The sequence below is a fragment of the Cucumis melo genome, chromosome 5, assembly GCF_025177605.1.
Source record: "Cucumis melo cultivar AY chromosome 5, USDA_Cmelo_AY_1.0, whole genome shotgun sequence".
Classification (NCBI taxonomy): domain Eukaryota; kingdom Viridiplantae; phylum Streptophyta; class Magnoliopsida; order Cucurbitales; family Cucurbitaceae; genus Cucumis; species Cucumis melo.
In genome coordinates this window covers 21,779,508-21,807,501 of record NC_066861.1, presented here as the reverse complement: position 1 = coordinate 21,807,501, position 27,994 = coordinate 21,779,508, and the positions used below count along the sequence as shown (strand labels likewise).

Sequence of the window (27,994 nt, the reverse complement as noted above, 5' to 3'; positions counted from 1 at the left end):
GCTCCAAGCGTTTCCCTTCCTCCGTCTGTCAAATCTCTTCCGTTTTCTATCGGAATTTCAATAATTTTCATCTCTTCTTCTTCTTCTTCTTCTTCTTCTTCTTCTATACAACACTTGCAATTTCAGTTTTCTTTGCACTATCTTCGAAACAAAGAACCCATATTTGCCTCATCAAGATCTCCCTCGTTCTTCCTCTATCGAACCAACTCTCGATCAGATTGATAATTGTTCTTCGATTGCCATTTGCCCCCCTCTCCAGGCTAGGCAGTCACTGTCGTGAACAACAACTTCGAGTGAAATCATATTTTAACCTTCGTTTCTAAGATGGGTTGGGTTTAGGATACAGAATGATTACTGGGTTTCTGAATTCGGGGCTCCTCTGATTGTTCAGCCATGTGGTTTTCCTTCTGGAGATCCAGGGATCGATTCTCGTTAGAAGAACTCAGGTTTGGAACTGAATTTCAGATAATTTTGTTTGCTCTTACTATTTGTGTTATACTGGGGCACCATCAGTATGACTGTTAGCAACTCGGCATTGCAACAATTGCCCAACCGGAAAATTTTCGTGAAAACTGCTATTTCTTCAACCTTGCTGGGGTGAAAAGTGTGGAAAGTCTGTAATTTTGTTTCATTTTTTCTCTGTTGCCGCGGTACTTGCTTCAAGTTTCTAAGTGGCTAAAATTGCACTCCATGTTGCATAATTTCGACGATCTTCGTCTCTTATGATGTATTTATGTATTCTAAAAAACTTGATTATATCTCGGCTATTTGTTGTAAATTATTCTTATGCTTTATTCATGGAACAAATTGAGCTGTATATGACTCGGACTTTGCAGCTGCTTAGAGCGTTTTTTTTTCTGTAAGACTGCAACGCCGATCATATGGATCAAATACGGAATATTTGTCTTTTTTTCAAACTTACTTGGTGTATTCTTTGGACTCCCTTGCGTGAGTTTATTTTTTCTGCTAGTTTGAGAATTAAGATTCCAAGGAAAGTTAAGTTCGTAACCTTGGTAACTTCTACATGGAAGAGCTAACAATGTAAAATGGATTGTGAAGAAAATGCCCTTGTTATTTTGTTCGCTTTATTGCATTCTCTGTTGAAAGAATACAGCAGAAAGGCCCAACCGACGACAACATCTTCCTGACAACTTACAAGCCCATCCAATGCACTAATAATACAGCCGTGAAGAACTTGCCAAGATAATGAGGGATTTTAGGAGGGAGTTGAGGAGGGGAAAGGATAGCATTTGGTGTGTTAGGAAGGCATTGGACTTGGGTGTTTAGGTATTAGAAATGTAGGGGGTTGAGAAATAAGATCTCATGTAATTTTGGTCTAGGTTTGGATATGATGAGAGTGCTAAGGAGGTGTCAACTTACTTGAGATGTTCGGTGCACTTGTTGATCCATAGGGCTTAAGGTATTGCCTTTTCATTGTAAATTTTATCTTTGTATTGTCTATTCATTTTCTTAATGGCTCATTTCCTTATTTCTTTTTAAATAAGAAATAAGACCTTGTAGGCGAAATGGCTCTAGTGGTTCTATCATGAAGCCAACACCTTATGGCAAAAGGTTATTGGTAGTTAGTAAGTATGGGCCTCACCTTGGGAATGGACTGATGGTCAGTCCTAGGCACCTCCTAGAATTCGTGGAAAGATATCTCGTTTGAGTTCCATTCTTTTTCACAGTTTGTTCATTTGGTGGTGGGAGATGGGAGATATACTTATTTTTCAGAATATAAGTTGTTGAGTGATAGACCCCTTTGATATGTGTTTCCCCATTGATTTTAGTTTTCCTCTCTTAGGCAGTTCTGTTGCATCTATCCTTTCTCTGCTGAAGTCTCACGTGTCTCCCTCTTTTGTTTTCCATTACCATTAACCAATAGTGAAATAATAGATGCCTTGGCGTTGTTAGCTGTGGTTGATGATTTTCATTTGAAGCCAAATAGAGGTTGATGATTTTCATTTGAAGCCAAATAGAAGGGATACTCATCTTTGGCGTCCTTCTTCGTTGCGTTAGAACTCTAATTCTCAAGAAGAATATTACTCTTTATTGAATCAATCTCTGTAGAAATGGAAGAATCGAGGAAATCTCAATTCTTTTGTACAATTTTTTCTGCAGTTCTCTCTCTCAAGAAGATGTCAGAAAACTAACTCTCACACAGAAATTACATGCCTTTCCCGCCCAAAAGAAAACTATTTATACTGACCCCCCCTTACCGACCTATTTATATCCCACGTGTTCAATTAAAAAAATATCTATTTCTTCCTTCTACTATACACATGCTTAATAAGGGGTCTAACATTACTCCCCCCTTTCAAATTCACCTTGTCCTCAAGGTGAAAAGTTGGGTATTTTAATTGCATTTCATCATAGGATTCCCAAGTAGCTTCATGCTTAGGTAAGCCTTCCCAACTTACCAAAACTTCCCATTGTCCAGCCACAGTCTTTCGATACTCAACAGCCTCTTCCGGAATGGATTTCCACTCATAATTCTCATTAACAAACTGAATAGTTGGCTGTAAATTCTCATGCTGTCCAACTAACTTTCTCAACTGTGAAATGTGAAAAACAGGATGAATTTTTGAACTGTCCGGTAACTCAAGGCGATAAGCAACAGGTCCAACCTTCTCTACGATTTTATAAGGACCAAAAAATCGGGGCGAAAGCTTTTCATTTCGTTTCCTCCACAGAGTAGCTTGTCGATAAGGACGAATACGCAGAAACACATAATCACCCACACAATATTCTACATTTGGCCTTTTACGATCCGCATACACTTTCATTTGCTCCTGTGCTAAGCGCAAATGTTCACACAAAGTAATCAGAACCGCATCCCTTTCCTGCAACATCTCCTCCACAGTTGAATTCTTAGAAAGGGTACTTCCATAAGACATAATAGTAGGAGGTTGTCGACCATAAACAATCTGAAAAGGAGTCATCCCGATAGCCCGTTGGAAAGTGGTGTTATACCAATATTCCGCCCATGGAAGCCACCTCACCCACTCCTCAGGCTTCTCATTACAAAAGCACCATAAGTAAGTCTCCACTCCTCTGTTGACAACCTCAGTTTGGCCGTCAGATTGAGGATGATAGGCCGTGTTTCTATTCAGTTTAGTGCCCGATAAACGAAACAGCTCAGTCCAGAAATGACTAAGGAAAATCTTGTCTCTATCCGACACTATGGACAAAGGAAAACCATGCAGCCTCACTACTTCTTTCACAAATAATTCTGCCACCAGCTTAGCAGTAAAAGGATGTTTAAGTGGAAGAAAATGTTCATATTTACTCAATCTATCCACCACGACCAGAATCACTTCAAATCCGCCAAATTTTGGAAGACCTTCCACAAAATCCATTGAAATATCTCTCCATATGGATTGAGGAATATATAACGGTACTAACAACCCGGCTGGAGACAAAGCTAATGATTTACTTCTTTGGGATGTTAAACACTCTTCACAGTGTTTTTTAACATCAGCCTTCATCCCATCCCAATACAGTTCACCGACTATTCTTTTATAGGTTCTTAAAAACCTGAATGTTCCCCAACCACTGAATTATGGAAAGTGTCTAAAATAGCTGGTATTAAGGAAGAATTCTTTAAAATCACTAGTCGATCCTTAAACATCAAAATTCCATTCTGTAAAGAATATTTGCTAATGGCTGGTTCCTCAAGTTGTTTAATTTCATCGACAATTTTCATGAACTTTGGATCTTGGAAAACCTCCTTTTTAATCACTTCCAAGTCTAAAGTTATCGGCACTGACAACCCAAACAGCTGTACTCCAGTCAGTTTTCTAGAGAGCGCATCAGCCGCTCTATTTTCAGCTCCCGGTTTATAAACAACCTCAAACGAATACCCCAAAAGTTTGGCTATCCATTTTTGATATTGGGGTTGAATTATCCTCTGATCTAGCAAAAACTTCAGCGCCTTCTGATCAGTTTTCACTTTAAATTTGCCTATCAACAGATAAGGTCGCCATCTTTGTACAGCCATGAGCTCCCTTTCCTACACTGGCCGAACTCTGTCTCTCAATGCCAATGTATGGCTATAATATGCTATCGGCCTCTTATCTTGAACTAGAACCGCGCCAACCCCAAAAACAGATGCATCAGTTTCGATTTCAAACGGTTGGTTGAAATCTAGAAGAGCTAATATCGGCAAAGATAACATCGCAGTCTTCAGTTTGTCAAAGGCTATGGTTGCTTCTTCAGTCCATTTATACCCTCCTTTCTTTAACAACTGAGTTAAAGGAGCAGCAATAGCTCCATAATTGCGCACAAAACGGCGGTACTACCCCGTTAAACCCAAAAATCCTCTGATTTCTTTTATATTTGTGGGCTGCAGTCAATCTGTTAATTTCTTTTATATTTGTGGGCTGCAGTCAATCTGTTATAGCTTTGATCTTCTCCGGATCCATTGCCACACCTTCACCAGAGATCACATGGCCCAAATACTCTATTTTTTTCTGAGTAAAATTACATTTCTTCTGATTTGCATATAACTCATGTTGCCGCAGAATTGACAATACTTTTCCCATATGCAAAACATGATCAGCCTCATTTTTACTATATATTAGTCTATGATCAAAGAATACTAATACGAGTTTTCTCAAAAATGGCTTGAAAATTGTATTCATCAAAGTTTGAAAAGTAGCCGTGCATTGGTTAGCCCAAATGGCATTACCAAAGATTCATAATGACCTTCGTGCATTCTGAAAGCAGTTTTCTCTATATCCTCATCGACCATTCTGATTTGATGATATCCGGACTTCAAATCAATCTTTGAAAACATAGATGCACCACAAAGTTCATCAAACAATTCCTCCATTACCGGAATAGGAAACTTGTCCGGAATAGTTGCATTATCGACTGCTCTATAATCAACACAAAAACGCCAACTACCATCCTTCTTGACCAATAAAACAGGACTAGAATAAGGGCTGGTGCTAGGCCTTATTACCTCGGAATTAAGCATTTCTTTCACCAACTTCTCCATCTCTTCTTTTTGATGAAAACCATAGCGATACGGTTGTACATTGATGGGATTGGTTCCTTCCTTCATATGTATCTGGTGCTCTATTTCTCTTCTTGGAGGTAATTTTTCCGGCCACTCAAAAACATCCTGGTACTGTTTTATGACAGAACTAACCGGGCCACAATTCAAGACTTCCGCACTCTTCAAACAGCAGCCATTATTCTCCACAGCTTCCACTTCTATTGATCGACATTCAATCAGGAACCCTGCATCCTTATCACCCCAGTTTTCAATCATGTTTTTAAGGCTGATCCTTGCTTTCGTCAAACTGGGATCTCCTTTAATATTCACTGATTTTCTGTCAACAGAGAAAGTCAATGACAAATTTTTCCAGTCCACTGTAGTCACTCCTATGGAATAAAGCCATTGCATTCCCAAAATAACATCGACACCTCCAAGATCTAAGGGCAGGAAATCTTCTATTACCTTCCAGTTCTTCAGTTGCACTTCTAATTTCTCACAGATTCCTTTGCCTTGTACCGCAGCCCCAGAACCCAAAATCACCCCATAATGTGAAGTTTCTTTGATGGCTTACTTAACTAACTTTTCCGACACAAAGTTATGCGTCGCACCACAATCGATCAATATGATCACATCCTCCTCAAACAATTTACCCCTCACCTTCATTGTCTCGGGATCATTTAGTCCTACTACTGAGTTGATTGATAATTCAACAACAGTAGTAATATCCTCGTTAATTTCTATTCGGTTCAATTCTTTTTTTTCTTCTTTATCTTCTTCAACAATTTTGAATTCTTCCTTGTCATCTGTCACCACAAACATCCTCAATTCACGTTGCTCCTTCATTTTACATTTGTGGTCTGCGGAGTATTTCTCATTGCATCGGAAACAAAGACCTTTCTCTTTTCTATCTTGAAACTCGACATCGGGCAATCGTTTATATGATCCTTCTCTTCGGGACTCATTGGAGCCGGAACTCCTCAGAGTAATAGTTCGAATAGGAAATGAAGTATTTCCTTTATTTTCCCCTGCTACATTACTGGAAACAGCTTTACCATTCCCAAATACTTGTTCAGTCACTTTCCCACTTGAGTACCCATTCAATTTGGCTTCATTTCTAAAGATCTCTTTGTGTTTTACCTATTATGCTACCTCCATCATCTCCGCTAACCCTTTCGGTCTACAAAAAGCTACCTCAGCTCTTACCCATGGTAAAAGGCCATTCATAAAAGTATCTTCAACTACTCTCTCAGGCAAATCAGATAATGGAGCTACCATTTTATCAAATAGATTTCTATATTCTTCTACAGTACTTTCTTGTTTAATTCTCAAAAATTGCCCACAGATCGTTCCATCCTTGCTAGATCGAAACCAGACTAATAGTCTTTTTTTCATATGAGACCAACTGGTAAATTTATCACTATCCTCTCGTGATCTATACCAGTTTAACGCTGGACCATCGAAATTGACTGTAGACACTAGCACTTTTTCAGACTCGGACAGTTTATGAGTTTGAAAGTACCTTTCGGCTCGAAATAACCAGGAATCCGGATCCTCCTCAATGAACACCAGCATCTTGATCTTTTTAAACTTGTTTCGGTCGTGGTAACCATTGTCGGCATCCAATTTTCGCTCATTTCGGTCAATTCCGAAATTTCGGTCCGATTCTGCCATTTTACTTGAAGTCGCTTTGTTTTCCTTTCCTTTAGCTTTCTCAATTTCTTTTGCGACGGATTCAGTCATTTGTCCACTCATCGCAGACCTTTCCCTCGTACTCGTCTCCATTATCGTGAATAACAACTGTTGTTGCTTTTCCGATTGGAGTCGCATCAAATCGATGCTCTTCGCAATTTCGCTCAGACTTAGTTCTATCGCCGGCACCTTACCCAATTTCTTCTTCATTCCGACAATTTCTTGGTCGATAAATTCCAGTCGTTCCTCAATTCGAGTCTGAACCATGTTTCTTCTGTTTTTCGGATCTTTGCTCTGATACCAAATGTTAGAACTCTAATTCTCAAGAAGAATATTACTCTTTATTGAATCAATCTCTGTAGAAATGGAAGTATTGAGGAAATCTCAATTCTCTTGTACAATCTCTTCTGCACTTCTCTCTCTCAAAAAGATGTCAGAAAACTAACTCTCACACAGAAATTACATGCCTTTCCCGCCTAAAAGAAAACTATTTATACTGACCCCCCTCACTGACCTACTTATATCCCACGTGTTCAATTAAAAAAATATCTATTTCTTCCTTCTACTATACACATGCTTAATAAGGGGTCTAACACGTTGAAAGGCTTTCCTTGTAGCTTTTTCTTCAATTACTTTCCTTGTTCTTCTGGGCGAGCTAAGAAGCACATTATGGATTTAAGACATGGAGATTCTTTATTATTGCTTTTTAGTTTGTTTAACGAGTGTTCTATGCATGTCCAACACATTTGTTGCACTGATAAGTGTCCTATACTTGTCCAACAAGTGTTGGAGTGTTCTAAATGTCCTACATGTGTTGGACATGCATCTTAAATCACCAATCTACTCAGAAGCTTAAGCTTGTGGGTGAAGGTAATTATATATCACTAACACTCCTCCTCACATGTGGGCTCAAAATATAATGAAAGCCCAACAAGTAGAAATGAATATTAATTGGAGAGAAAACAATAATGTAGAGGTTTGAGTACAAGACCACTTTGGCTCTCATACCGTCTTAAATCACCATTCTACCCAAAAGCTTAAGCTTTTGAGGAAGATAAATTTAATTATATATCACTAACAATGCACAAGCTAGCCAAAATAAAGTGCCTGTGCTTCTTAGCTGGCAAGTAATTATGTTCTTTCTTCTGAGTAGAGGGTGAAAATTTCAAAACGGTGAAGTTCTTTTATGTGGTAGGTTTTGGTCGAAATGTTTAACACCTTCTATAGGCTATCGGCCAGAGGGTCTTTTTTGGTTGGGCTGAATTATTGTATTCTTTGCTGGAGGGCAACTGAGGACTTCAACCCTAATTTTTTGAGTTCTGTGTTTGCCCAGTAGTTTGGTATGGTCTCCTTGAGGATTTTGGCATTATCCCCACGTAATATATATATATATATATATATATATATATATATATATATATGCCTCGTATATTTTTATTGGTCTTGCTTAAGGATTTTGGCTTTTGATTCATCTGTCCTTCGGGCTAGAGGGAAATAATTGAGGAGTTCCTTCTCCATCAACCCTTCGAAGAACAAGAGACGTTGGCTATTCTTTGGCAGCAGGGGTGTGTGTTTTCTTGTGGGGTTTGTGGTGCAAGAGAAATAATTGAATCTTCAAGGGGAAAGTGTTTTGTAGGGTTGTTTGGGACCTTATTATTAAATTCTCAGTTTTTCTTTGGGACTCGAGGAACGAGATTGTTCTTTGATACTGCTATGGCAATGAAATAGATAGAAGGGATAGAGTGTTGTGATGCTGAACTGGGTATAGTTTAAGATTTTCTCAATTAAGTTTTCCATTTATGAACTTAAACGAAAGTTTCTAGATTGAATAAATGAAGTTCAAACATGAATTAGAGTTTTCTCAATGGAAGGCTTATCCAAGATCTTAGTTACAAGCTTCTAAGAAGTCTAAAATACAATTCCAGATTACGATTTTTACCTTTTGGACTTCCCAGATTGCAAACTTATACAGTTAGAAAGCCGGAAAAAATGAAAAGTTAAAAAAACTCGTGGTTCTGGTGAACGTTCAGATATATCGTGATGTTTGGATTCATAATTTTACTTCAGTAGGGACAAAATATTCCAAAGCTCCTATTTATACATTTTCAAGTCATTCTAAATTCTTCATATGTACGATAAAGCATAACGATGATAATCCCTTTCCATGGAATGATGTTTATGTTATGTAAAAATATTTTACATTAAACATTGCTTATTTAGGGCGTGATAGACTTGCATCCTTATTTCTTGATTCTGTGTCCTAATTTAGTTACATTTACTGGGATACAGGTATTTAACAGATCAGCTGCAAAAGATTCAAATAGTAAATGAGGTTAACAAGGTGAAAGATGCTTCATGATTTCATTCCAGTGCTATTGTGTTAAATTACAATTTTCATGGATATGTAACGACACTAATTAATTATAACCTTGGATGAAGGATTTTGTTATTGAGGCGCTGCGATCAATATCAGAGTTGATAACATACGGTGACCAGCATGATGCTTCCTTCTTCGAGTGAGGCTTCTTCTTTTTCTTCCTCTTTTTTCCTTGGTAAATTTATAATGTTCCAGAACTTTTGCGTACTTCTGGCTGTGTTCAGGTTTTTCATGGAGAAGCAAATCATGGGAGAATTTGTACGTATTTTGAAGATTAGCAGGGCTGCAACTGTTTCACTTCAGTTGTTGCAGACAATGAGCATTATTATTCAGAACCTTAAAAGTGAACATGCTATATGTAATTTCCTGAATATAACTTCACAAGTGAATTCAATCTTGCTACTGCTGTATATTGAATTGACCATTTTGGGTCTGTTGCAGATTACCTCTTCAGTACTGAACATATGAACAAGCTTATAACATATGCATTTGATTTCCGGAATGATGAGTTGTTGTCTTACTATATATCTTTCTTAAGGTTTGTTTTCAATTGTTTTGCTTTTACTTTCAACGAAGTAATTTCTTTGTATGCATTTTTTTGCAGTATTATCTGCTATAATATTTCTATCTTCTGACAACTATGAATATGTTCTCATGGTCTTTATAAGAGCAATTAGTGGAAAGCTGAACAAGAACACAATCTCTCTTCTTGTGAAAACTCAAAATGTAAGTCCTACTTGTTATAATTTTGTGTGTTCAATCTTTGAAAGTATTATTCTTCTCACTTTCAATATATATCTGATGATCCAAATCCTAGGAAAAAAAGGTTTGCAATTGCATTTTCAGGGAGATGGATGGTAAAAGTGCTGTAAACCTAGTTATGGATGTATTTTTACGTTGACCGATATCGGTCAACGTGTTATTTATAGCAATGGATATTCTAGGAACAATCGTGACAATGATGAAAAATTGGATTAATAAATGAAACTTCATCAAACTCCCGGGGAATAATCTTGGAAAAGATTTATCTATATCTATTGGCTAAGAAGGTGATTGTATGGATATTATTAAGGACTATATCAATGAGAATCTAGATTTCATTAGAAGAGAGTATATAGCGAACTGCAAAGTAACAAACATGATGTCCAGTTGTTGAGCGAACATGTAAGCATGCAAGTACAATAGCGTTTAGACTTTAAAGACCAAAGGGACATAATGCAAGGCTGTAATTATGTAATCATTTAGACTTAAATCCTATAATTATTAGGGATATCAGGGTGTTTTGGGGTGTATGCGCTTATTTGGGACATTTGGGGTGAGAGGAACGACAGGGTGTTCCCGGGGAGAGAGAGGGATCTTAGTGAGATTTGGTCCTTGATTAGATTTCATGTGTCTTTTTGAGCTTCGATTTCGAAGAACTGTCGTACCTACTCCATAGACAGTATTTTACTTAGTTTAGACCCTTTCTGTAAGTGGGGTGGAATGGTGGGCAGGTTTTTTTGTATGCCTTTGTATTCTTTCATTTTTTAGGGATATCAGTGATTAACTAGCAAGGTTGTTATAGTCGAATGGTTACAATTAACGAGTTACAAACATCTTCCTCTGGTTTCCTAAACAAATGCCCTCAACCTTTTGGAAATCCAGAGTCCAAGTGATTTTAGTGATTCACTATGGATTTTGCTTTATGCGAGTTTAAATATGGCAGAAACTCTCCAAAAGAACCTTCCTGGAACAGTTTTGTATCCCTGGGCCCTCTTGTGTTTTGTGTTCTTCCGTTAATGTAAGCTAGCAGCATATGTTTTTCAAATCTTCATATGCATTGGATATTTGGTATTCCTTATTTGGGTTTTCTGGAGAAGTTCGAGCAGTAATGTGTTTCAGCTTCTATATGTTCCAGTTTTATCTTCTCAAAGCTCTTCTATAATTGGTTAATTTTAGATATAATATAATTAAATCTACCTTCACCACTAACTTAAGCTTTTGGGCTAGTGGATGATTTAAGATGGTATTAGAACATGTGGTCTAGGGAGGTCTTGTGTTCAAGCCCATGCCATGTTACTTCTTCCCCATTTAATATGATTTTGACTTCTTTGGTTCAAGCCCGTAAGTGAGGGAGTGTTTTTTTTAAGCAATACAAGAAAAGAAACAAAACAGAGAACACTAGTCTTCAAAAAAGCCGTAGCCTCCATAAGTGCGAGAATGTTAGGTACACATAACTAAATCTACCTTCACCATTAAGCTTTTGAGTCGGTCGGTAATTTAAGAGTTAATGTTGTCAAACCTATCTTGTCAGAACTATGGTCCAAGCAAAACCAACAGACATATGAACATTATTCTCCTGATGACATTTGATTATTTGGGATGTGTTTGTTAATCTCTCTGTCTCAGGACTTCCTGTATTTTACATATTTATTTTTGACCGCTTCATTCAGGAGAGTTTGTATCATTAACACTTTTATTCCCTTCCTTTAATCAATGAAAAGTTTGCATCTTGTTAAAAGAAAAAAAAAAGTAGAAAAATATGTAAGAATGAACAAAAAGGAGTTAGCCATATTGGGAATTGAGTAGAGCCTTCCATTTTTTCTTCCTTATCCCTGCATTTTCTACTATTTTCCCCTTTCATTGATGGTTCTTATCACTCAGACCCTTAGTTTGAAGGTATCCCTCCTTTTTGTACTTTTTGGTTGCTCCTAAGGAATAGGCTTATTGTTTACATTTAGAAAAAAGATCTTTCTCTTCATTGAATGAAAGCAAAAGCCGTACATCAATAAATCTGTACCATTTTCATGTCATTCTCTAATTCAATAAAGAAAAAATTATCTGAGCATGTAGAACTGTAAGGAGATTGGACTTCCTGCTCAATGCATTTGATTATGTTTTACACAAGCCAAATTACTTTAATAATGGTAATAAACGAGTATGTATTTGTTTTCTGTCTTCTGAGGGTTGATATACTGACTTTGGGTCACTATGGAAGGAATTATTCTGGAGTGAAGTACAGAGTAATGTTCCCATTGTATGCGAAACATTAAGCAGATTTCAATACTTCTCTTTTCTTAATCTTGTAGGAATAGTAGTATAACTTAAAAAGGAAAGGTCTTTAGCAGCTAGCAGGACCGCTAAATTGTATCTTGGATTTACGCAGCTGAACATGCAAGATACAATTAACACATTTATTTGACAAAATCATTTACAATTATAAAGAGAGGATTTGCCTAATTTCTACCAGTTTTTTAGTTTTATTTAGGATTGGTATATTAGCCGGAGATTATTTGGAGTATGTTGTTCTTTTTCAAAATTGTTGGTTAATGTGTATTTCTGATTTTGTTCTTACAACACAAACTTTCCATGTAGGATAAAGTAGTATCTTTTCCAATGTATGTAGAGGCTATACAATTTGCTTTTCATGAAGAAAATATGATCCGCACAGCAGTTCGTGCTTTGACACTTAATGTATACCATGGTTAGTTTGTCATCTGTGCTGTTTTCTTATATATCTCTCTGATTAAGAATACCATGGCAATGTCATAGGCTTCTAATTTGCTAATTCCGATTTCAGTTGGAGATGATTATGTCAATAGATTCATCACCAGCCCTCCTCATGCAGATTATTTCTCAAATTTAGTGACCTTTTTCAGGAAGCAGTGCATTGACTTGAATGACTTGGTCACTGAGACAATGAGGTAATAAACTAGAATATCATCTTTTTTTTTTAAGAAAAAATTATTATCATCATGTTGCATAAAAGATTACTATTTCTTTAAGCGTCTGTTTGGTTTCTTTGGCAGAAGCGCCGAGCCTTCAACCTCTACAATTCTTGCTGCTGTAGATGAAATTGAAGACAACCTATACTATATTAGTGATGTTATTTCTGCTGGGATTCCTGACGTGGGAAGGTTAATAACCGACAACATTTTGCGGCACTTGATCTTTCCTTTGCTTCTTCCATCATTGAGGATAGAGGTTGTTAATGTATGACATTTTCTTACCATCTCCTTATCCTTCATTGAATTTCTTTCTAAATCATGCTAATATCAACATTATGAACTGTTGTGTGTGTGTATATATACATTCTTTTCAAGAAATATCTGTTTTTGGAAATCATTAAAGAAAACATAAGAACGGAAAGGGCATATAAAAAAACCAGCCCAAGAGAGAGTCACAAAGTCTGCTATACAGGAAAGGGCTCCAATAAAAAAGAATAAGAGATTGTGGATCGTTGCAACATACAAAACCCAGAAAGGCACACTAAGATGTTAGGATTTCTCTTCCTAACAATAACATGCAACAGAGAACAAACACAATATCTAATGCAAACACAAGCATAGCAACGATATGATATTTGATTTGCTAGTGAAATATGATAGTCTTGATGACACAGGCCTTAGTCAACAGAGAAACAAGAGCACCAGGAAAACGTTAAGAACAAGAAACAAGACTCGTATACCTGGAGAGAGCTTGTTTTCCTTAACCTGAGCATCCTGCCAACTTTTGGACAAAAATCCTCATTGCCATGTCTCTTCACTCCTGTAACAACACACTCTCTACCTCTGTACCTTTGCTCCACGTTCCTGCCAAGTGCCAACATTTGTATTTCCCTTTTTGACCCTCTTAGAACATGTCTTTGCCACTTGGGGTCTAACATATACTAGCTCTCTCCATCCCTAAATGTTTTGTTATTTTGCTCAATCCAAATGTCCCACAGGACAGGAAAATAGGTAGTCTTCCCCAGGAACTACCCCTTATCTCAAAACGGAAGAAACTTAAGGATGTAATGAATGAAGGAAGCACAATTGCTACTGCAAGCGAGAGAAATGCCAAATCGCTTTAAAGCACGGTCCCACTACAAAGATGCAAATAGCTGCATCTCCTAAGGATTCAGAGGATGCACCTATGCATGCGGTCCTTTCAAAAAAGACAAGCGCCTATGAATATTGTTCAAAAAATGGACCTTTGAAATTTTACCTTCCAAGGGTTCACTCAAGAAAAGGATTGTAGACTTACAAGTGCCTATGGTTAGGCCTTTTAGGTACCTTCGTTGGTCTAGCTGCCCTCATAAGTGGATTGTTCTTTTTTAATATATTGCAACAGTTCTAAGTTCAGTCACGTTGTATTATTTATGAGTAGACAGATCCTTTATGCTGCATAGCATTTTTTTTTATTTGACCAATTGTAGCTTGAACATCCAGGGATTTCAAATTGGAGCTGTCACTTCTCTGTATTTACTTTGTTGCATTTTGCGCATAGTTAAAATAAAAGATCTCGCAAACACCATCTCTGCTGCTTTTTTCTGTCCATTGGATGCTTTCTCCCCACAGCCTGAAGAAGGACTTAATGGAAATATGACTCGTTTATGTTGTGAAAGTAGAAGCCAGTCATCAGGAAGTGATGGCATAGTAAGGCAGCCGCTGGATGCTGAATCTTTAATAAAAGAAGTATCAGATTCATCTGCTCCTAAAACTGAGTTAAAAGATGTGACTGTGAAGAATGGTTGTCCAGGCTCCCGGTTGGAATTGAGGTAACGTTCTATGCCAATTAAGGCTTGCTTAATTTCTGTCATTTTAGTTATATTTGTTAGAATTATTAGAATTATTTTTGGAAAGAACAATATATAAGATTTTATTTTCTAAATATTTCCTAGATATTTTTCTTTCTTACTCCTATTGTACTCTATTTATTCTCTCCCTTTGTACTTATTGTATTCATATCAAAAAATAATAAAACTAAAAACATCGTGGTTTTTCTTCCGGTTCTCGGGTTTCCACGTAAGCTGGTTTCGTGTTTATTGCTTTTCAATATGGTATCAGAGCGAAGCAACAACAAAACTCTAGAAAAAATTTTAGGAATCACTCGGACCAAAATAGCCGCCGCCGCCGTGGACATCACCATGGAAAAACTACTCCAACGGATTTAGACGCCACCGATTTATCCAATGGGCCAGCCCTCGTCGTCGTCCGCGCAACCTTCCGGGCAGAAACCCCTTCACGCACCACCTTTTTCGAGCGCGTGGGCTCACACGCCGCCGTTCGTGAATCTCACCGCCCATCCCATTCGCTTCTACGCGTCATCGCCTGTCCAACCGTCTCACCCTTCTGGTCATCTGCCGCCGCACGCGTCGCCCATCGCCGTTGGACAGAAACCTTCAAAACTGTCAAGTCTGTACAGCAGTACAAGTCTGTACAGCAGTGCAAATCTGTACAGCAGTACAAATCTGTCCGTCGATCCTTTACAGCAACCTTTCTTCTATAGGAACAGGGCTGACCAACACCATAACAGATTGGGGATTGAAGCGGGCGAGTCATCGGCACCCTCCGGTTATGGACAACCATATGTTCGTGGTCTCAGGATTAATCAAACCTATAGGAGAGCTGTTTTTGAAGTTAGTAACTCCTTGGCACAGATCGATATACCGATGTATTCCAAGAACCCGGTAATTTCGCTTCCTAACGTGTTTTCAAATTATATAACTAACTCTGTTGCCTTTAGTGCTCAATCCTTGACCCATGATAATGGAAACCAATTCTCGTTTGTGAGTATTGCAAGAAACAACGACATACCAAGGTTCAGTGTTGGAAACTCCACAGTCGGCCCCCAAGAGGCAACAAACGCTCCTCCAACGAGTAATAGAACTTAAGGCGTACTAATGTTAGGGAGACTGCCAGCACCTCTCAGCCCATTGGCCCTACTGCTAGTCAGACCAGCTCTCCTACTCTAAGGAGCATTGCTCAATCAGGTATGTCTGTCCCTTGGCCTTATTAGTGTTGATGGGACGAATCTTTGGATTTTGGACTCAGGGGCCACAGATCACTTGACAGGTTTCTCGGAGCATTTTGTCACTTATACCCCCTGTGTTGGTAATGAGGAAATTTGGATAGCTGATTGTTCTTTAGCCCCGATTGCTGGGCAAGGACAAATAGTCCTCTATGACGGTTTCTCCCTCCAAAATGTTTTGCATGTGCCTAAGCTTTCGTACAATCTGTTATCTATCAGTAAGATCACCCGTGAGCTGCACTATAAAGCTACTTTCTTACTTGAGTCTGTTTGCTTTCAGGACTTGAATTTGGGGAGGACGATTGGTACTGCCCGGCATAGCAGGGGACTTTACATCCTTAATGATGATTCCTTCGGTAGTAGTATCTCTACGACTAGTTTACTGTTTTCTTATTTTAACACCTCTGAACATGATTTTTTGTCGTGGCATTTTCGGTTAGGTCACCCGAACTTTACGTATATGAAATATTTGTTTCTCCATCTCTTTCTTAAAATAGATGTCTCCTCGTTATCTTGTGATGTGTGTATTCGGGCAAAACAACATCGTGTTTCTTTTCCCTCACAACTATATAAACCCACACAACTGTTTACCCTTATCCATAGTGACGTTTGGGGTCCCCCCAAGGTCACCACCTCATCTGGGAAAAGGTGGGTTTGTAACCTTCATTGATGATCATACCCGTCTTACCTGGGTCTGCCTTATCACCGATAAATCTGAGGTTTTTGCTATTTTTCAAAACTTCTATCACACTATTGAAACACAATTCCATAAAAAAATTGTTATTCTTCGGAGTGATAACGGTCAGGAATTTCAAAACCATAACCTTAGTGAATTTCTAGTCTCTAAGGGGATTGTTCACCAAAACTCGTGCGCCTACACTCCTCAACAAAATGGAGTGACCGAGAGAAAAAATCGTCACCTTCTGGAAGTAGCCCGTTCCCTTATGCTTTCCACTTCCTTTCCTTCATACATGTGGGGAGATGCTATTCTTACAGCAGCTCATTTAATCAATAGAATGCCTTAAGGAGTCCTACCCCTCTACTCGTCTTGTTTCAGAGGTTCCTCTTCGTGTGTTTGGGTGTACCACTTATGTCCATAGTTTTGGCCCTAATCAGACCAAATTTACCCCTCGGGCTCAGGCTTGTGTGTTTGTTGGGTATCTCCCTCACCAGCGTGGTTATAAATGTTTTCACTCACCGTCCAAGAAATACTTTGTCACTATGGATGTTACTTTCTGTGAGGACCGATCCTATTTTCTTGTTAGCCATCTTCAGGGGAGAGTGTGAGTGAAGAGTCTAATAGCACCTTTGAATTTATCGAACCTATTCCTAGTACCGTGTTTGACATTGATCCTCACCCTATAATCCTACCTACAAACCAAGTTCCTTGGAAAACATACTACAGGAGGAATTTCAGAAAGGAAGTCGGGTCCCCTACTAGTCAACCGTCGGCTCCAGTCCAAGACTTCGAACCTCCTCGAGACCAAGGTATGGAAAACCCTACAGAACCTTGTACTAATAATACGATGAGTGAGAATGATAGATCTGATGCTGCTGTTCTTGAAAATATGGAAGAAAAAAACTTTGGTGATGAGATTGATGTTAGAATAGAAACCAGTAATGATGAAGCTAAACAGGGCCATACAAGGAAACATGATGAGTATGATCCTTCTCTTGATCTTCCTATTGCACTGAGAAAAGGTACTAGGTCTTGTACAAAGCACCCCATATCTAATTATGTGTCATACGAGAATCTGTCACCACAGTTCAGAGCTTTTACTGCCAGCCTTGACTCTACCACAATACCGAAAAATATTTATATTGCTTTAGAGTGCCCTGAATGGAAGAATGTTCTCATGGAAGAGATGAAAGCTCTTGAAAAGAATAACACTTGGGAGATCTGTGCCCTACCCAAGGGACACAAGCTTGTGGGATGCAAATGGGTATTCACTCTCAAATACAAAGAAGATGGAACTCTTGACAGACACAAGGCAAGGTTAGTTGCAAAAAGATTTACTCAGACCTATGGAGTTGATTATTCAGAAACTTTTTCTCCTGTTGCTAAGTTGAATACTGTCAGACTCCTTTCTGTTGCTGTAAACAAAGATTGGTCTCTATATCAGCTGGATGTTAAAAATGCTTTTCTGAATGGAGATCTAGTAGAGGAGGTCTACATGAGCCATCCGCCTGGTTTTGAAGCCCAATGTGGTCAACAGGTTTGTAAACTCCAGAAATCCTTATATGGTCTGAAACAGTCACCCAGAGCATGGTTAGACAGATTCACTACTTTCGTCAAGTTCCAAGGATACAGTCAGGGACACTCTGATCACACTTTATTTTCAAATGTTTCCGAGACAGGGAAGATTGCAGTTCTGATAGTTTATGTGGATGACATCGTTTTGTCTGGAGATGATCAGGCAGAAATCAGTCAACTTAAGCAGAGAATGGGTAATGAATTTGAAATCAAGGATTTGGAAAATCTGAAATATTTTCTTGGAATGGAGGTGGCCATATCTAAAGAAGGCATCTCCGTGTCTCAGAGAAAATACACCCTTAATCTGCTAACCGAGACAGGTATATTGGGATGTCGTCTCGCTGACACTCCTATTGAATTCAATTGTAAACTAGGAAACTCCGATGATCAAGTTCCAGTTGATAAAGAACAATATCAGCGCCTTGTGGGTAAATTGATTTACTTATCTCATACTCGTCCTGATATTTACTTTGCTGTTAGTGCTGTCAGCCAGTTTATGCAGGCTCCCTATGAGGAACAGATGGAAGTTGTCAAAAGAATTCTAAGATACTTAAAAACGGCACCTGGTAAAGGGTTGATGTTTAGAAAAACAGACAAAAAGACCATTGAGGCATATACTGACTCAAATTGGCAAGATCTGTTGTTGACAGAAAGTCTACCTCCGGTTATTGTACCTTTGTTTGGGGCAATCTTGTAACTTGGAGGAGTAAGAAGCAAAATGTTGTGGCCAGAAGCAATGCTGAGGTCGAATATAGAGCTATGAGTTTGGGAATATGTAAGGAAATTTGGTTCCAAAAAGTCTTGTATGATCTTCATTAGGAATGTGAGACTCCATTGAAGCTCTTTTGTAATAAAGCTGCTATTAGTATCGCTAACAACCCAATTCAACATGATAGAACTAAACATGTTGAGATTGATCGGCATTTCATCAAAGAAAGACTTGATAGTGGGAACATATGCATTCCGTACATCCCTTCGAGCCGACAGGTTGTTGATGTCCTCACCAAGGGGCTTCTCATACCAAACTTCGACTTTTGTGTTAGCAAGTTAGGCCTCATTGATATTTACGTCCCAACTTGAGGGGGAGTGTTAGAATTATTAGAATTATTTTTGGAAAGAACAATATATAAGATTTTATTTCCTAAATATTTCCTAGATATTTTCCTTTCTCTCCTATTTTATTCTATTTATTCTCTCCTTTTGTACCTATTGTATTCATATCAGAAAATAATAAAACTAAAAACATCTTGGTTTTTCTCTCGGTTCTCGGGTTTTCACGTAAGCTGGTTTCGTGTTTATTGCTTTTCAATAATATTCAAACATCTATTTCAATTTTTAACAGGAAAAGAGGTTTGTACGACTGAACTTATTCCTTTAAATGATTAGTTAAGAGAAAATCATCTTATGACATTGGCTTCATGAACTTTGCAACATATGATATTTGAGATCACAATGTGTTTTTTACTTGTCGAAAGAATTTGGTTGCAAATATTGAGCTTTCAATTTTCTTTATTTTTCCTCCACTTCTACTGTTTTAGGGTATGACATTTTCATTTTTCTTTTTATCACCTCATAGGATGTATCGTCCTCTTAGGATGTTTCTTTAACCTATTAATTCTGGCATGGTTATATAAGTATAAATATCATGTAGGTTCTTGTCGAGTACTTTTCGGAGCTAAGTTCTAATAACTATAAATTATCGACTATGTCTTTTACATTCAACATTTGTTTCTCTCTCTTTCGTTTTCTATTGTTTCTGATACTAAGGGTGCGTTTGGATCATAATAATCCTAGTGTAATGATAATATGTATTTGGGAGAAAGATTATTATTGGTAGTGTTATGGTAGTATGTGTCTGGGAGAAGAAAAATGAGATGTAGTATTATGATAGTATGAGTTTGGGGGAGGGATTATGATAGTAGTGTTATAATAATATGTGTTTGGGAGAAGGTTATGATTGTAGTAATTTAAAAAACAATAATAGAATTTGAATTGGGTTATTTGTGTAGGGTTATTTGGGGATTAGGATAACCCTAATCTCAATTTATCATAACCCTTGGCCAAACACGGTTTGGCCCAATTTTCTAACCCTTTTCCCCCTAAAACCCCAACTCAAACGTACCCTAATTATTTCAAGAGGAAAAATTCAATGACAAACAAAAAGGACCCAACCTAAAACCAAAAGGGCTCCAATCAAGTAAAACGAGACATAAAAGATAATTACATTTGTCTAAATGACCGGGCCCCAGAGAGATATGGAACCTAACAAGGGTGTAGAGGCCTCCTTGATCCTCTCTAATTCTCTAAAAACTGTCGTTTTCCTCTATAACCAAATGCCTCACAGAACCTCAAACTCTTCCAAGCCACAAAAACCAACCTTTTACATGAAATGACAGATGAGAAATGAACTTAACGACCATTGAGTCAGACTTCTCTTGGCGGAACTATCGGAAAACTGAACTCCGTGAATAAGCAGTCCCAAACCGAACCGGCATAGACAACCCTCAGGAGAAGGTGGTTAAAGTTGTCAGCTATACCCTTATAAAGGATGCAACAGTGACGACCCATCAAACTAGACGAAATCCTTTACTTGCATGCTTCATATAATTCTCGACATAATACTTCCTACTAAAGACGCCTTGGCATCATGCACATCCTGTCATATGGTTTTTTGTTTTCCTTATCAGTTTTAAATGAAGATTTGATTTATTTGCTATATTATTCGTCTTTATTAAAGTGTTTCATTCGAGATGGAATGGCCAGTATGTTAGACATTAAGTAGCTACTATGCTTCTTATACTTGAAGACTTACACGGTAACTTGGTTGCATAATAATTTTCTTGGGGCTATTCATAAATAGCTGCTTTTGACCCTTGATTAGATTTTCTGATTTTATATCTTCTCAATTTCTTTTGTGCACATGGTTGCATAATAATTTTCTTGGGGCTATTCATAAATAGCTGCTTTTGACCCTTGATTAGATTTTCTGATTTTATATCTTCTCTATTTCTTTTGTGCACAGTAGATAGGTCCTAATCTGAAACTTCCAATTTCTATTTTCTAAAGTTGCTGTTGCAAATGTTCGAAACTCCTAATTCAACTATTGTCTGTTTCAATATATTTGCTTTTCTCCTTTCCCTTTATTGGGGGGCAGGTCTACTCTGTAATATATAGATTCATCTTAAATGAATATTGGTCCAAATAATACTTAATTGTGTCAGTAGTGTGTTTCTAACTACCCATCATGTATGTTTTGGCAGGGGAGCTTTGCTGTCTCATATTACAACTGGGGATGATGTACAAGTCTTAGGTGCTTTAAGTGTTCTGGCTACACTTTTGCAAACTAAAGGTCAGATCAGTGCAGCTATTCAACTTCCTTCAGTCCATTTTTCTGTTCTTATCACGCCTCCCAAATTTTCTGTAGAACTGGATGAGTCAATGCTGGATGCACTCGGAATTCTTCCTCAAAGAAAACAACATAAAAAATTGTTATTGGTACTCTTCCATGATACGCTATATTGCAATTTTTGGTCTCTGTTTCAATAGGATAACATGTGTTGGTGCTTTCTTGTCGGGTTTAATTTTGTTTTCTTGACTCACATGAACTAACATAATCGACAATATGGTAAAAGGAAATTTATTTCTTCTCATTTCCACATTTAAGTTGATCATCGTATACTTAGATTTATATAGCAATTCATTGGTTTTTGAGTGCTACATCTTATCACACTGAACTTGATTTTTGACATTGTTCTAAATTTAATTTTTTTTTGAACAAGAAACAAGCTCTTAATTGAGATAATGATATGAGACTAATGCTCAAAGTATAATGGAAACAACAAGCATAAAGCTATGGATCAGGAGGTGCACCCACATCTCAACTAGGTTGACACCCTCTTAGCACCATCATCGCTCACCAAGAGAAACTTACAAATAACTTAATAGTGACTTTAAATTTAATTGGATATCATTTGCTTCTTGTAATTGCAAGTATTGATATTTGAAGATTATATCAGTTTATAATCCATTTCAGTTGATTAAAGCATTTGGTCAATTTCAATGAAGTAAACTTTGCAGCCTATGGGGATAAAATCCCCAATCAAAAAAAGAAAAAAGGACCTCCCAAAAGTAAGTCTCTTCCCTCCCCCACCACACAATGAGCTAAATCAATGAGAACTCTTTTGAAATATTCTTATACAAATTCCGATAGGTACCTTTAGAACCCTTAGCCAACCACACGAAAGGATGAGGCCATATTTGCTAACAATAATCTCACGCCAAAGGGAATTGGGCTTGAAATAGAAGCTCCACAACCATTTAGCCAATAAGGTTTTGTTGCGTAACCTAGGATTCCCGATCTTCAGACCCTATTATCAATGGGGTTCTCAATGATCTCCCACCTAAACGGTTTTTTTTCATAACATCCACGACAGGAAGGAACAGTTTTTTTCATAACATCCACGACAGGAAGGGGGAGAAGGGGGTCTTCTTGCCTAAGGCCTCTTGTAGCCACCACACCACCCGTCAGACTACCATTTATGAGGAAAGAGTAGCTCACGTTCCTCCTACAACCCCACATCCATATTCTCCATTTATAATCAAAGCCCTTCTTCTCCAGCACCATGTGCAGAAAATCCCAATCCACATTCTTAGAAGATTTTTTGTAGTCGATCTTAAATAATAACACCCCCTCTTCCAAATCTGAAGTATATCTAAACTGATTGTAAATACCCAATCGAGGCTGAATGATTGAAATGGATTAAACTAGCACCATTGAGGACAAGGGCATAGGAAAAAAACATGATTAAGACATTTTCCATCATTCAAACATAAAGGTCAAACTGATGGCAAAAGGGTCTACTTGGGGAACAACTATTGTGAGATCTCTGAAGTATTAAGGTTTCCATTTAGCATGATCCATATTAGGACATTCATCTTACTGGGACTCTTTGATTTCCACAAGGTTGCATATAAAAATTTCTCCATAGGTGGCAAATGCTTGTATGAATGAAGTTTCAAAATTTTGGATCTGTGTAAATTTGTACTGGGTTTTATTCCTTTCTGACACATTTGTAACTGTTGTTACCTGATGCAGCTACTGTCACATTTGATAATGTTTGCAGACTTTAGTACTTGCTATCTGTTAAGAACCTAAGATTATGTTTTCTTTTCCTTTGTACTTGCGTTTTGACAAACCCATTCAGGACATATCTCAAATTGTAAATTATATTTAACAGGAAGCCTTAGTTGGTGAAGATTCTGGCGAAGAGCAACTCTTTTCTTCAGATAATACCTCAGTGAAGGGTGGTATCGATATTGAACTTGATGGTTACCTGCAGAAGCTTAAGGTACTCTTGTCTTCCCATGCTTCCGTTAATCTTCTCCTAGCTACTCCACCTCCTAAAGAAAGAGGGGAAAAGGAAAAGAAGGATGCTAATATTAAGAAAGGCATTCATCTTTCTTTGGCTTCATATTGTTGACATATGTTACTTAATAGAATTCTGTTACTGAAAGGCTTTCAAAGGCCTGCTCAGATAATATCTTAGTTGCTTTTCGGAAGTTGAACTCTGGTTATATATCATTTTATCTTACATTGAGGACAAATATGTAATCTTAACCCAGTATGTTACCACCATTTGATGCCTCTTTTTAATGTTATGCTGCTTCATTTGATCGCTTGCTTACTGATTGCTGACTTGATCTCTAACTATCAGGATTATGGGATTTCATATTTTCTTAAAGCAGGTGCAAGCCCTCGTGCCCATAGGTTTGAGGTACTTCTCTTTATCTAATGGATATTGATTTCATCTGGATCTGAAACATTGCTCGACATATTTGTATATTAGTATCAAACAGGTCTGATTACAAAAGTTTCTAACATAAGCTGAACCAAAAACCAACCGAAAACAACAGACTATTGAATCTACCATTAATGATAAATGATTTCGTTGGTACATGAATGAAGATGGCTATGGCTACTTCTGAAATGTTATCATTTTGTTCAAGTCATATAGAGAAACCATTCTTGTACTATGAACGTGAGTGGCTTAATCCACCTTTATTGGCTATGTTTTAGGTACTAGATGCATTGGTCAGTCTCTTTTGTCGTTCAAATATATCTGCAGAGATTTTGTGGGATGGCGGGTGGCTTCTGCGGCAGTTGTTACCTTATAGTGAGGCAGAGTTCAACAGTCATCATCTAAAATTGCTCAAAGTAAGTAAGCACATTCTATTTCTGTAATTTATTTCTTGAAGAAAATGCATCATGATTATTACTTGTAAGTTGTCTGTAAAAGAAAAGGTTTCACCTTATTTTTTCTGATATTTTCCTCTTCGATATTTAATAGGATTCATATAAGTACTGGGCTACTGAGCTCTTACAGGAAGCTAGAGGGATTTGGTCTGATTTCCTCATAATACTTCTATCCGATGAGTGGAAAAAGTGCAAAAGAGGTATTTAATGTAATCTAATGAATGATAAGCTAAAGAGCATATATACAAATACAAAGGTGGATATAAACAACACAAACTTGGTGATATTACTTTTTGGGTTAAAAACACGTTGGGTCCTTCAAATGAAAGTAACAATTTATTTTTCGAACTTTAATTTGTAAAGATTTAGTTCATACTTAGCTTCATTAAGTATAAATTTAGTCCCTATCGTGAAAATGTTATTGGATTTAATGAAATTTCTTGCACACATAGATTAATACTGTTTTAAAAAGTATTTAATTTTTATCATATAAATTTAAGCATTTGTATACTAAAAGATGAGTTCAATTTATCTCATTCTCTAAATAATTACTTTTGTCTTATATTATTATGTGTTTGCTTAGTGTTCTCAACAAATTGATAGAATCCAAATATATTGATAGATAAAAGGTAATGAAACTACAAGATAAACCAATTAATTCAGTGTTGAGTCCCATTGGAAAAACCAAGGAGACTCACTCTCCTTATAAGAGATGGGCTACTTCTCGCATTGCTAATTGGCTTTGAGATGGAACCCCATGCTATCAAATATTTAAATATTTGGACCCTTCCAATCTTTAGATCACCCTCAAACTCTATTTCACACACCAAAATATTGCCTTTCATCTTCTTTAAAAAATATTACCTTTCCTCATCATTTCCCTCTACCTCTATTTTATAACCAATAAGTATAACAAACTACCTAGCTAATTACTAATATACTTATTCCCTTAATACCCTAATAACACCCTAATACCATTCACAATGCTCAATACATGTCTAACAAAGGTTGAATTAGATTTATATTGATTTTGTACAACTAGTTTTCAACACATTTGTTGTATTTTCAAGTGTCAGATGTGAGTGTCAGGGACCGGGGTGTCCAAGTCTTCAACATTGGCTGTGTCGGACATGGACACTCTAGCCAGACTAAAGTATTGATGCTTTTTAGATGATAAGTAGTGTATTAAGAGTTTTCTGGGTGTTGAACCACTAAACCTTTTTGCAGCAATTGAAGCCCCATCACCAAGGAAAGAACCGAAGTCCATGCTCTTGCACTCTGCAAAGGCTTCTGCCGTTGGTAAGAATGATAAATAGCTATAAGATTCATAGTTGTGATTGATTTTCTTCCCTCTCCTTATTTAGTTCTTATTATTGTGTCAGAAGGGTGGTTAATTTAATGTATGGTGAGATTGATGCTACTGCCCTAAGAATTTAATTCAACTTCTTATCCATGCAGATGCTGTTCCACCTGAATCATCATTTGCTGCTGGTCAAAAAATGTCTGAGTTGGTAAAGGTATCTCTCTTCCCCCCTTCCCTCTCGTCAGCAAAATAGGAAAGTGTATTATTAGAGTTAACAAACTACAAAAAGGAAAAGGACGGGTGAAATCACCTAACTTTAATTGCTTCAGTTGATACATTTAAATTACCTTTTAAATCAATAAAAATATGTTACCTTCTTAAAATGTATTTTCCCTATGAACTGAGTGATTTGAGTTGAGAGAGCGAACAGATGTGGGATATGATCACAGGCTTTTATTTTTTATTTTTCTCTTCCTTTTTCCTCTTCAATTTACTATTTGTATGTAGCTTCTTTTAACAGCATCTTCCCCTCTTTCCGTTAAAGGTATTTGTTCTTCTACACCAACTTCAGTCATTTTCCCTTGGCAAGGCTTTGTCAGATCAACCCTGTATTGACCCTCCATCAGAAATTCCCGATTGCTCTCGTGCAAAGGTTGCTGGACTAGATGCTTCAGGACCTAAGCCAGGTGCTGAGTTGAGACTTGGTAAGTTTTAAACTTTGAATCGCTTACTTTAGATTCTAACATTATAGTTTCTGTTTAATTCAATCACGTAGGCTGCAGTGAGTTTGTGAATAACCTTCATTAGTTGTTGCTATGTAGATGGTGCAGTGCCTTGTAGAATTGCCTTTGAGAGGGGTAAAGAGCGCCACTTTTTCTTCCTTGGAACTGCTATTGGAACTTGCGGATGGATAATTCTTGCCGAAGAACTGCCATCAAAACTGAATTGTGGAATTGTTCGAGTTGCTGCACCTCTTGCTGGATCAAATGTAAGACTTCTTTTACATGACACCATTTGACAACAAACAGTAATCTAAATATGCTTTGTGTGTATGGTCAAAATTGAAACATACAATACTCGTAAGAGATAAATATGGAAAGAACTTTCAATTTCGAAAAACTGATTCTTGGCCTATCTTGGATGAATTTGAATTCTCAAGTAATAACATAATTTTTTGTTCTTAACCAGCCTAGAATTGATGAAAAACATTCAAGATGGCTGCACTTGAGGATTCGTCCATCAACTTTACCTTTTCTAGATCCTACCAAACATGGTACCCCACTAAAGTCAAAGGCAAAACCTTTTGTGGATGGGAGATGGATCCTAGCATTCCAGGACGAGGATACTTGCAAAGTCGCATTTTCTATGGTTCTGGAGGAGATTAATCTGCAAAGCAAGGAGGTCGAGAGAAGACTTAAACCATTGGTCGGTCTCGAAAGAGCTGTAGATTCTGCAGATGCATTTTTATGTTCTACCAAGTCATTAACTTCCAATACAGCTCCTAATCTAATGTGAGTATCATGTATTAATTCTTATCTAAGTTCTTTTTCCCCCAATAATAGATTTGCTTGATTACGGGTGATGTATTATTTATGTAACCACCCTTCTGTATATGATCATCCCTTACCTCAGAAATGCGAAGCAAAGAAAAGAGTAGTTTTAGCATCTGAGAGTTTGTATCATTCTTTGTATAGTATTTCTTCACATTTGTTGATTTATCAACAAGTTTTACCCCTTCATTCTTTTGTTGATCTAACCCTCGGCTTGTGCTCTCTTCTTCAATATGTAAGAAATAAACATTAGCTTATAATTGATTGAATCTTAAGCCTTCTATACACATTGAGTGAACTCTTATAGATTTCTTTTTCCCATTTTTCTTTAAATACAAGTGACGACATGGTTCTTCTAAGTGGATAATTTTCAGATCTTTTAGGTATATATATTAATTATTAAGTGAAGATGTTTAATCTTTATTTAGGTTTTGTTTATTATAAGTGTTGAGTCATCACTGTATTTCCTGCAAAAGGAATGAGCGAGTACCACCGCATGGTTTCTTCTTCAATATGTCTGTGATATTGGTTCTATGTCAAATATTGTTTTTTTGGGTATAAATATAAAATATTTCGATTTTAAATTTTTGGCATTAAAATATATGGTATGATAGATGTCTGTGATGGATTAAGGATAGTTAATGTTTGGGAGAGTCAAGATGCTAGATAATTAATTTTACGAGAATAATTTTTAGATACCTTATATCATTTCCAAAATACTTGAAACAAATATTTGAAGATTTATGGGATCACACTTTGATTCTTGCGAGCATGTTTTGATTTACACTTTGA

At 37.2% G+C, this 27,994-nt stretch overlaps 1 protein-coding gene across 10 annotated transcripts; it reads left to right on the top strand.

Annotated features, from left to right (window-relative positions):
* LOC103492441 (protein TRANSPARENT TESTA 9) lies at nt 1-27,391 on the top strand. 10 transcript variants are annotated; one of them, XM_051084469.1, is made up of 21 exons: nt 2-446; nt 8,984-9,035; nt 9,134-9,210; nt 9,296-9,429; nt 9,513-9,609; nt 9,740-9,797; nt 12,426-12,534; nt 12,631-12,754; nt 12,860-13,043; nt 14,261-14,589; nt 21,357-21,445; nt 21,521-21,591; nt 23,334-23,444; nt 23,811-23,870; nt 24,173-24,310; nt 24,444-24,549; nt 25,577-25,648; nt 25,808-25,866; nt 26,173-26,356; nt 26,474-26,640; nt 26,841-27,391. In XM_051084469.1, the coding sequence occupies exons 1-21, from the start codon at nt 394-396 to the stop codon at nt 27,165-27,167; spliced, it is 2,601 nt and encodes an 866-aa protein (XP_050940426.1). In that variant the 5' UTR covers nt 2-393; the 3' UTR covers nt 27,168-27,391. The 10 variants fall into 10 exon arrangements, with proteins under 10 accessions (XP_050940424.1, XP_050940425.1, XP_050940426.1 ...); XM_051084470.1 differs by having other exon boundaries at nt 3-446; nt 12,863-13,043; nt 26,197-26,356; XM_051084471.1 differs by having other exon boundaries at nt 3-446; nt 12,860-13,034; nt 26,197-26,356.
* The last annotated feature ends 603 nt before the right edge of the window (nt 27,392-27,994 follow it).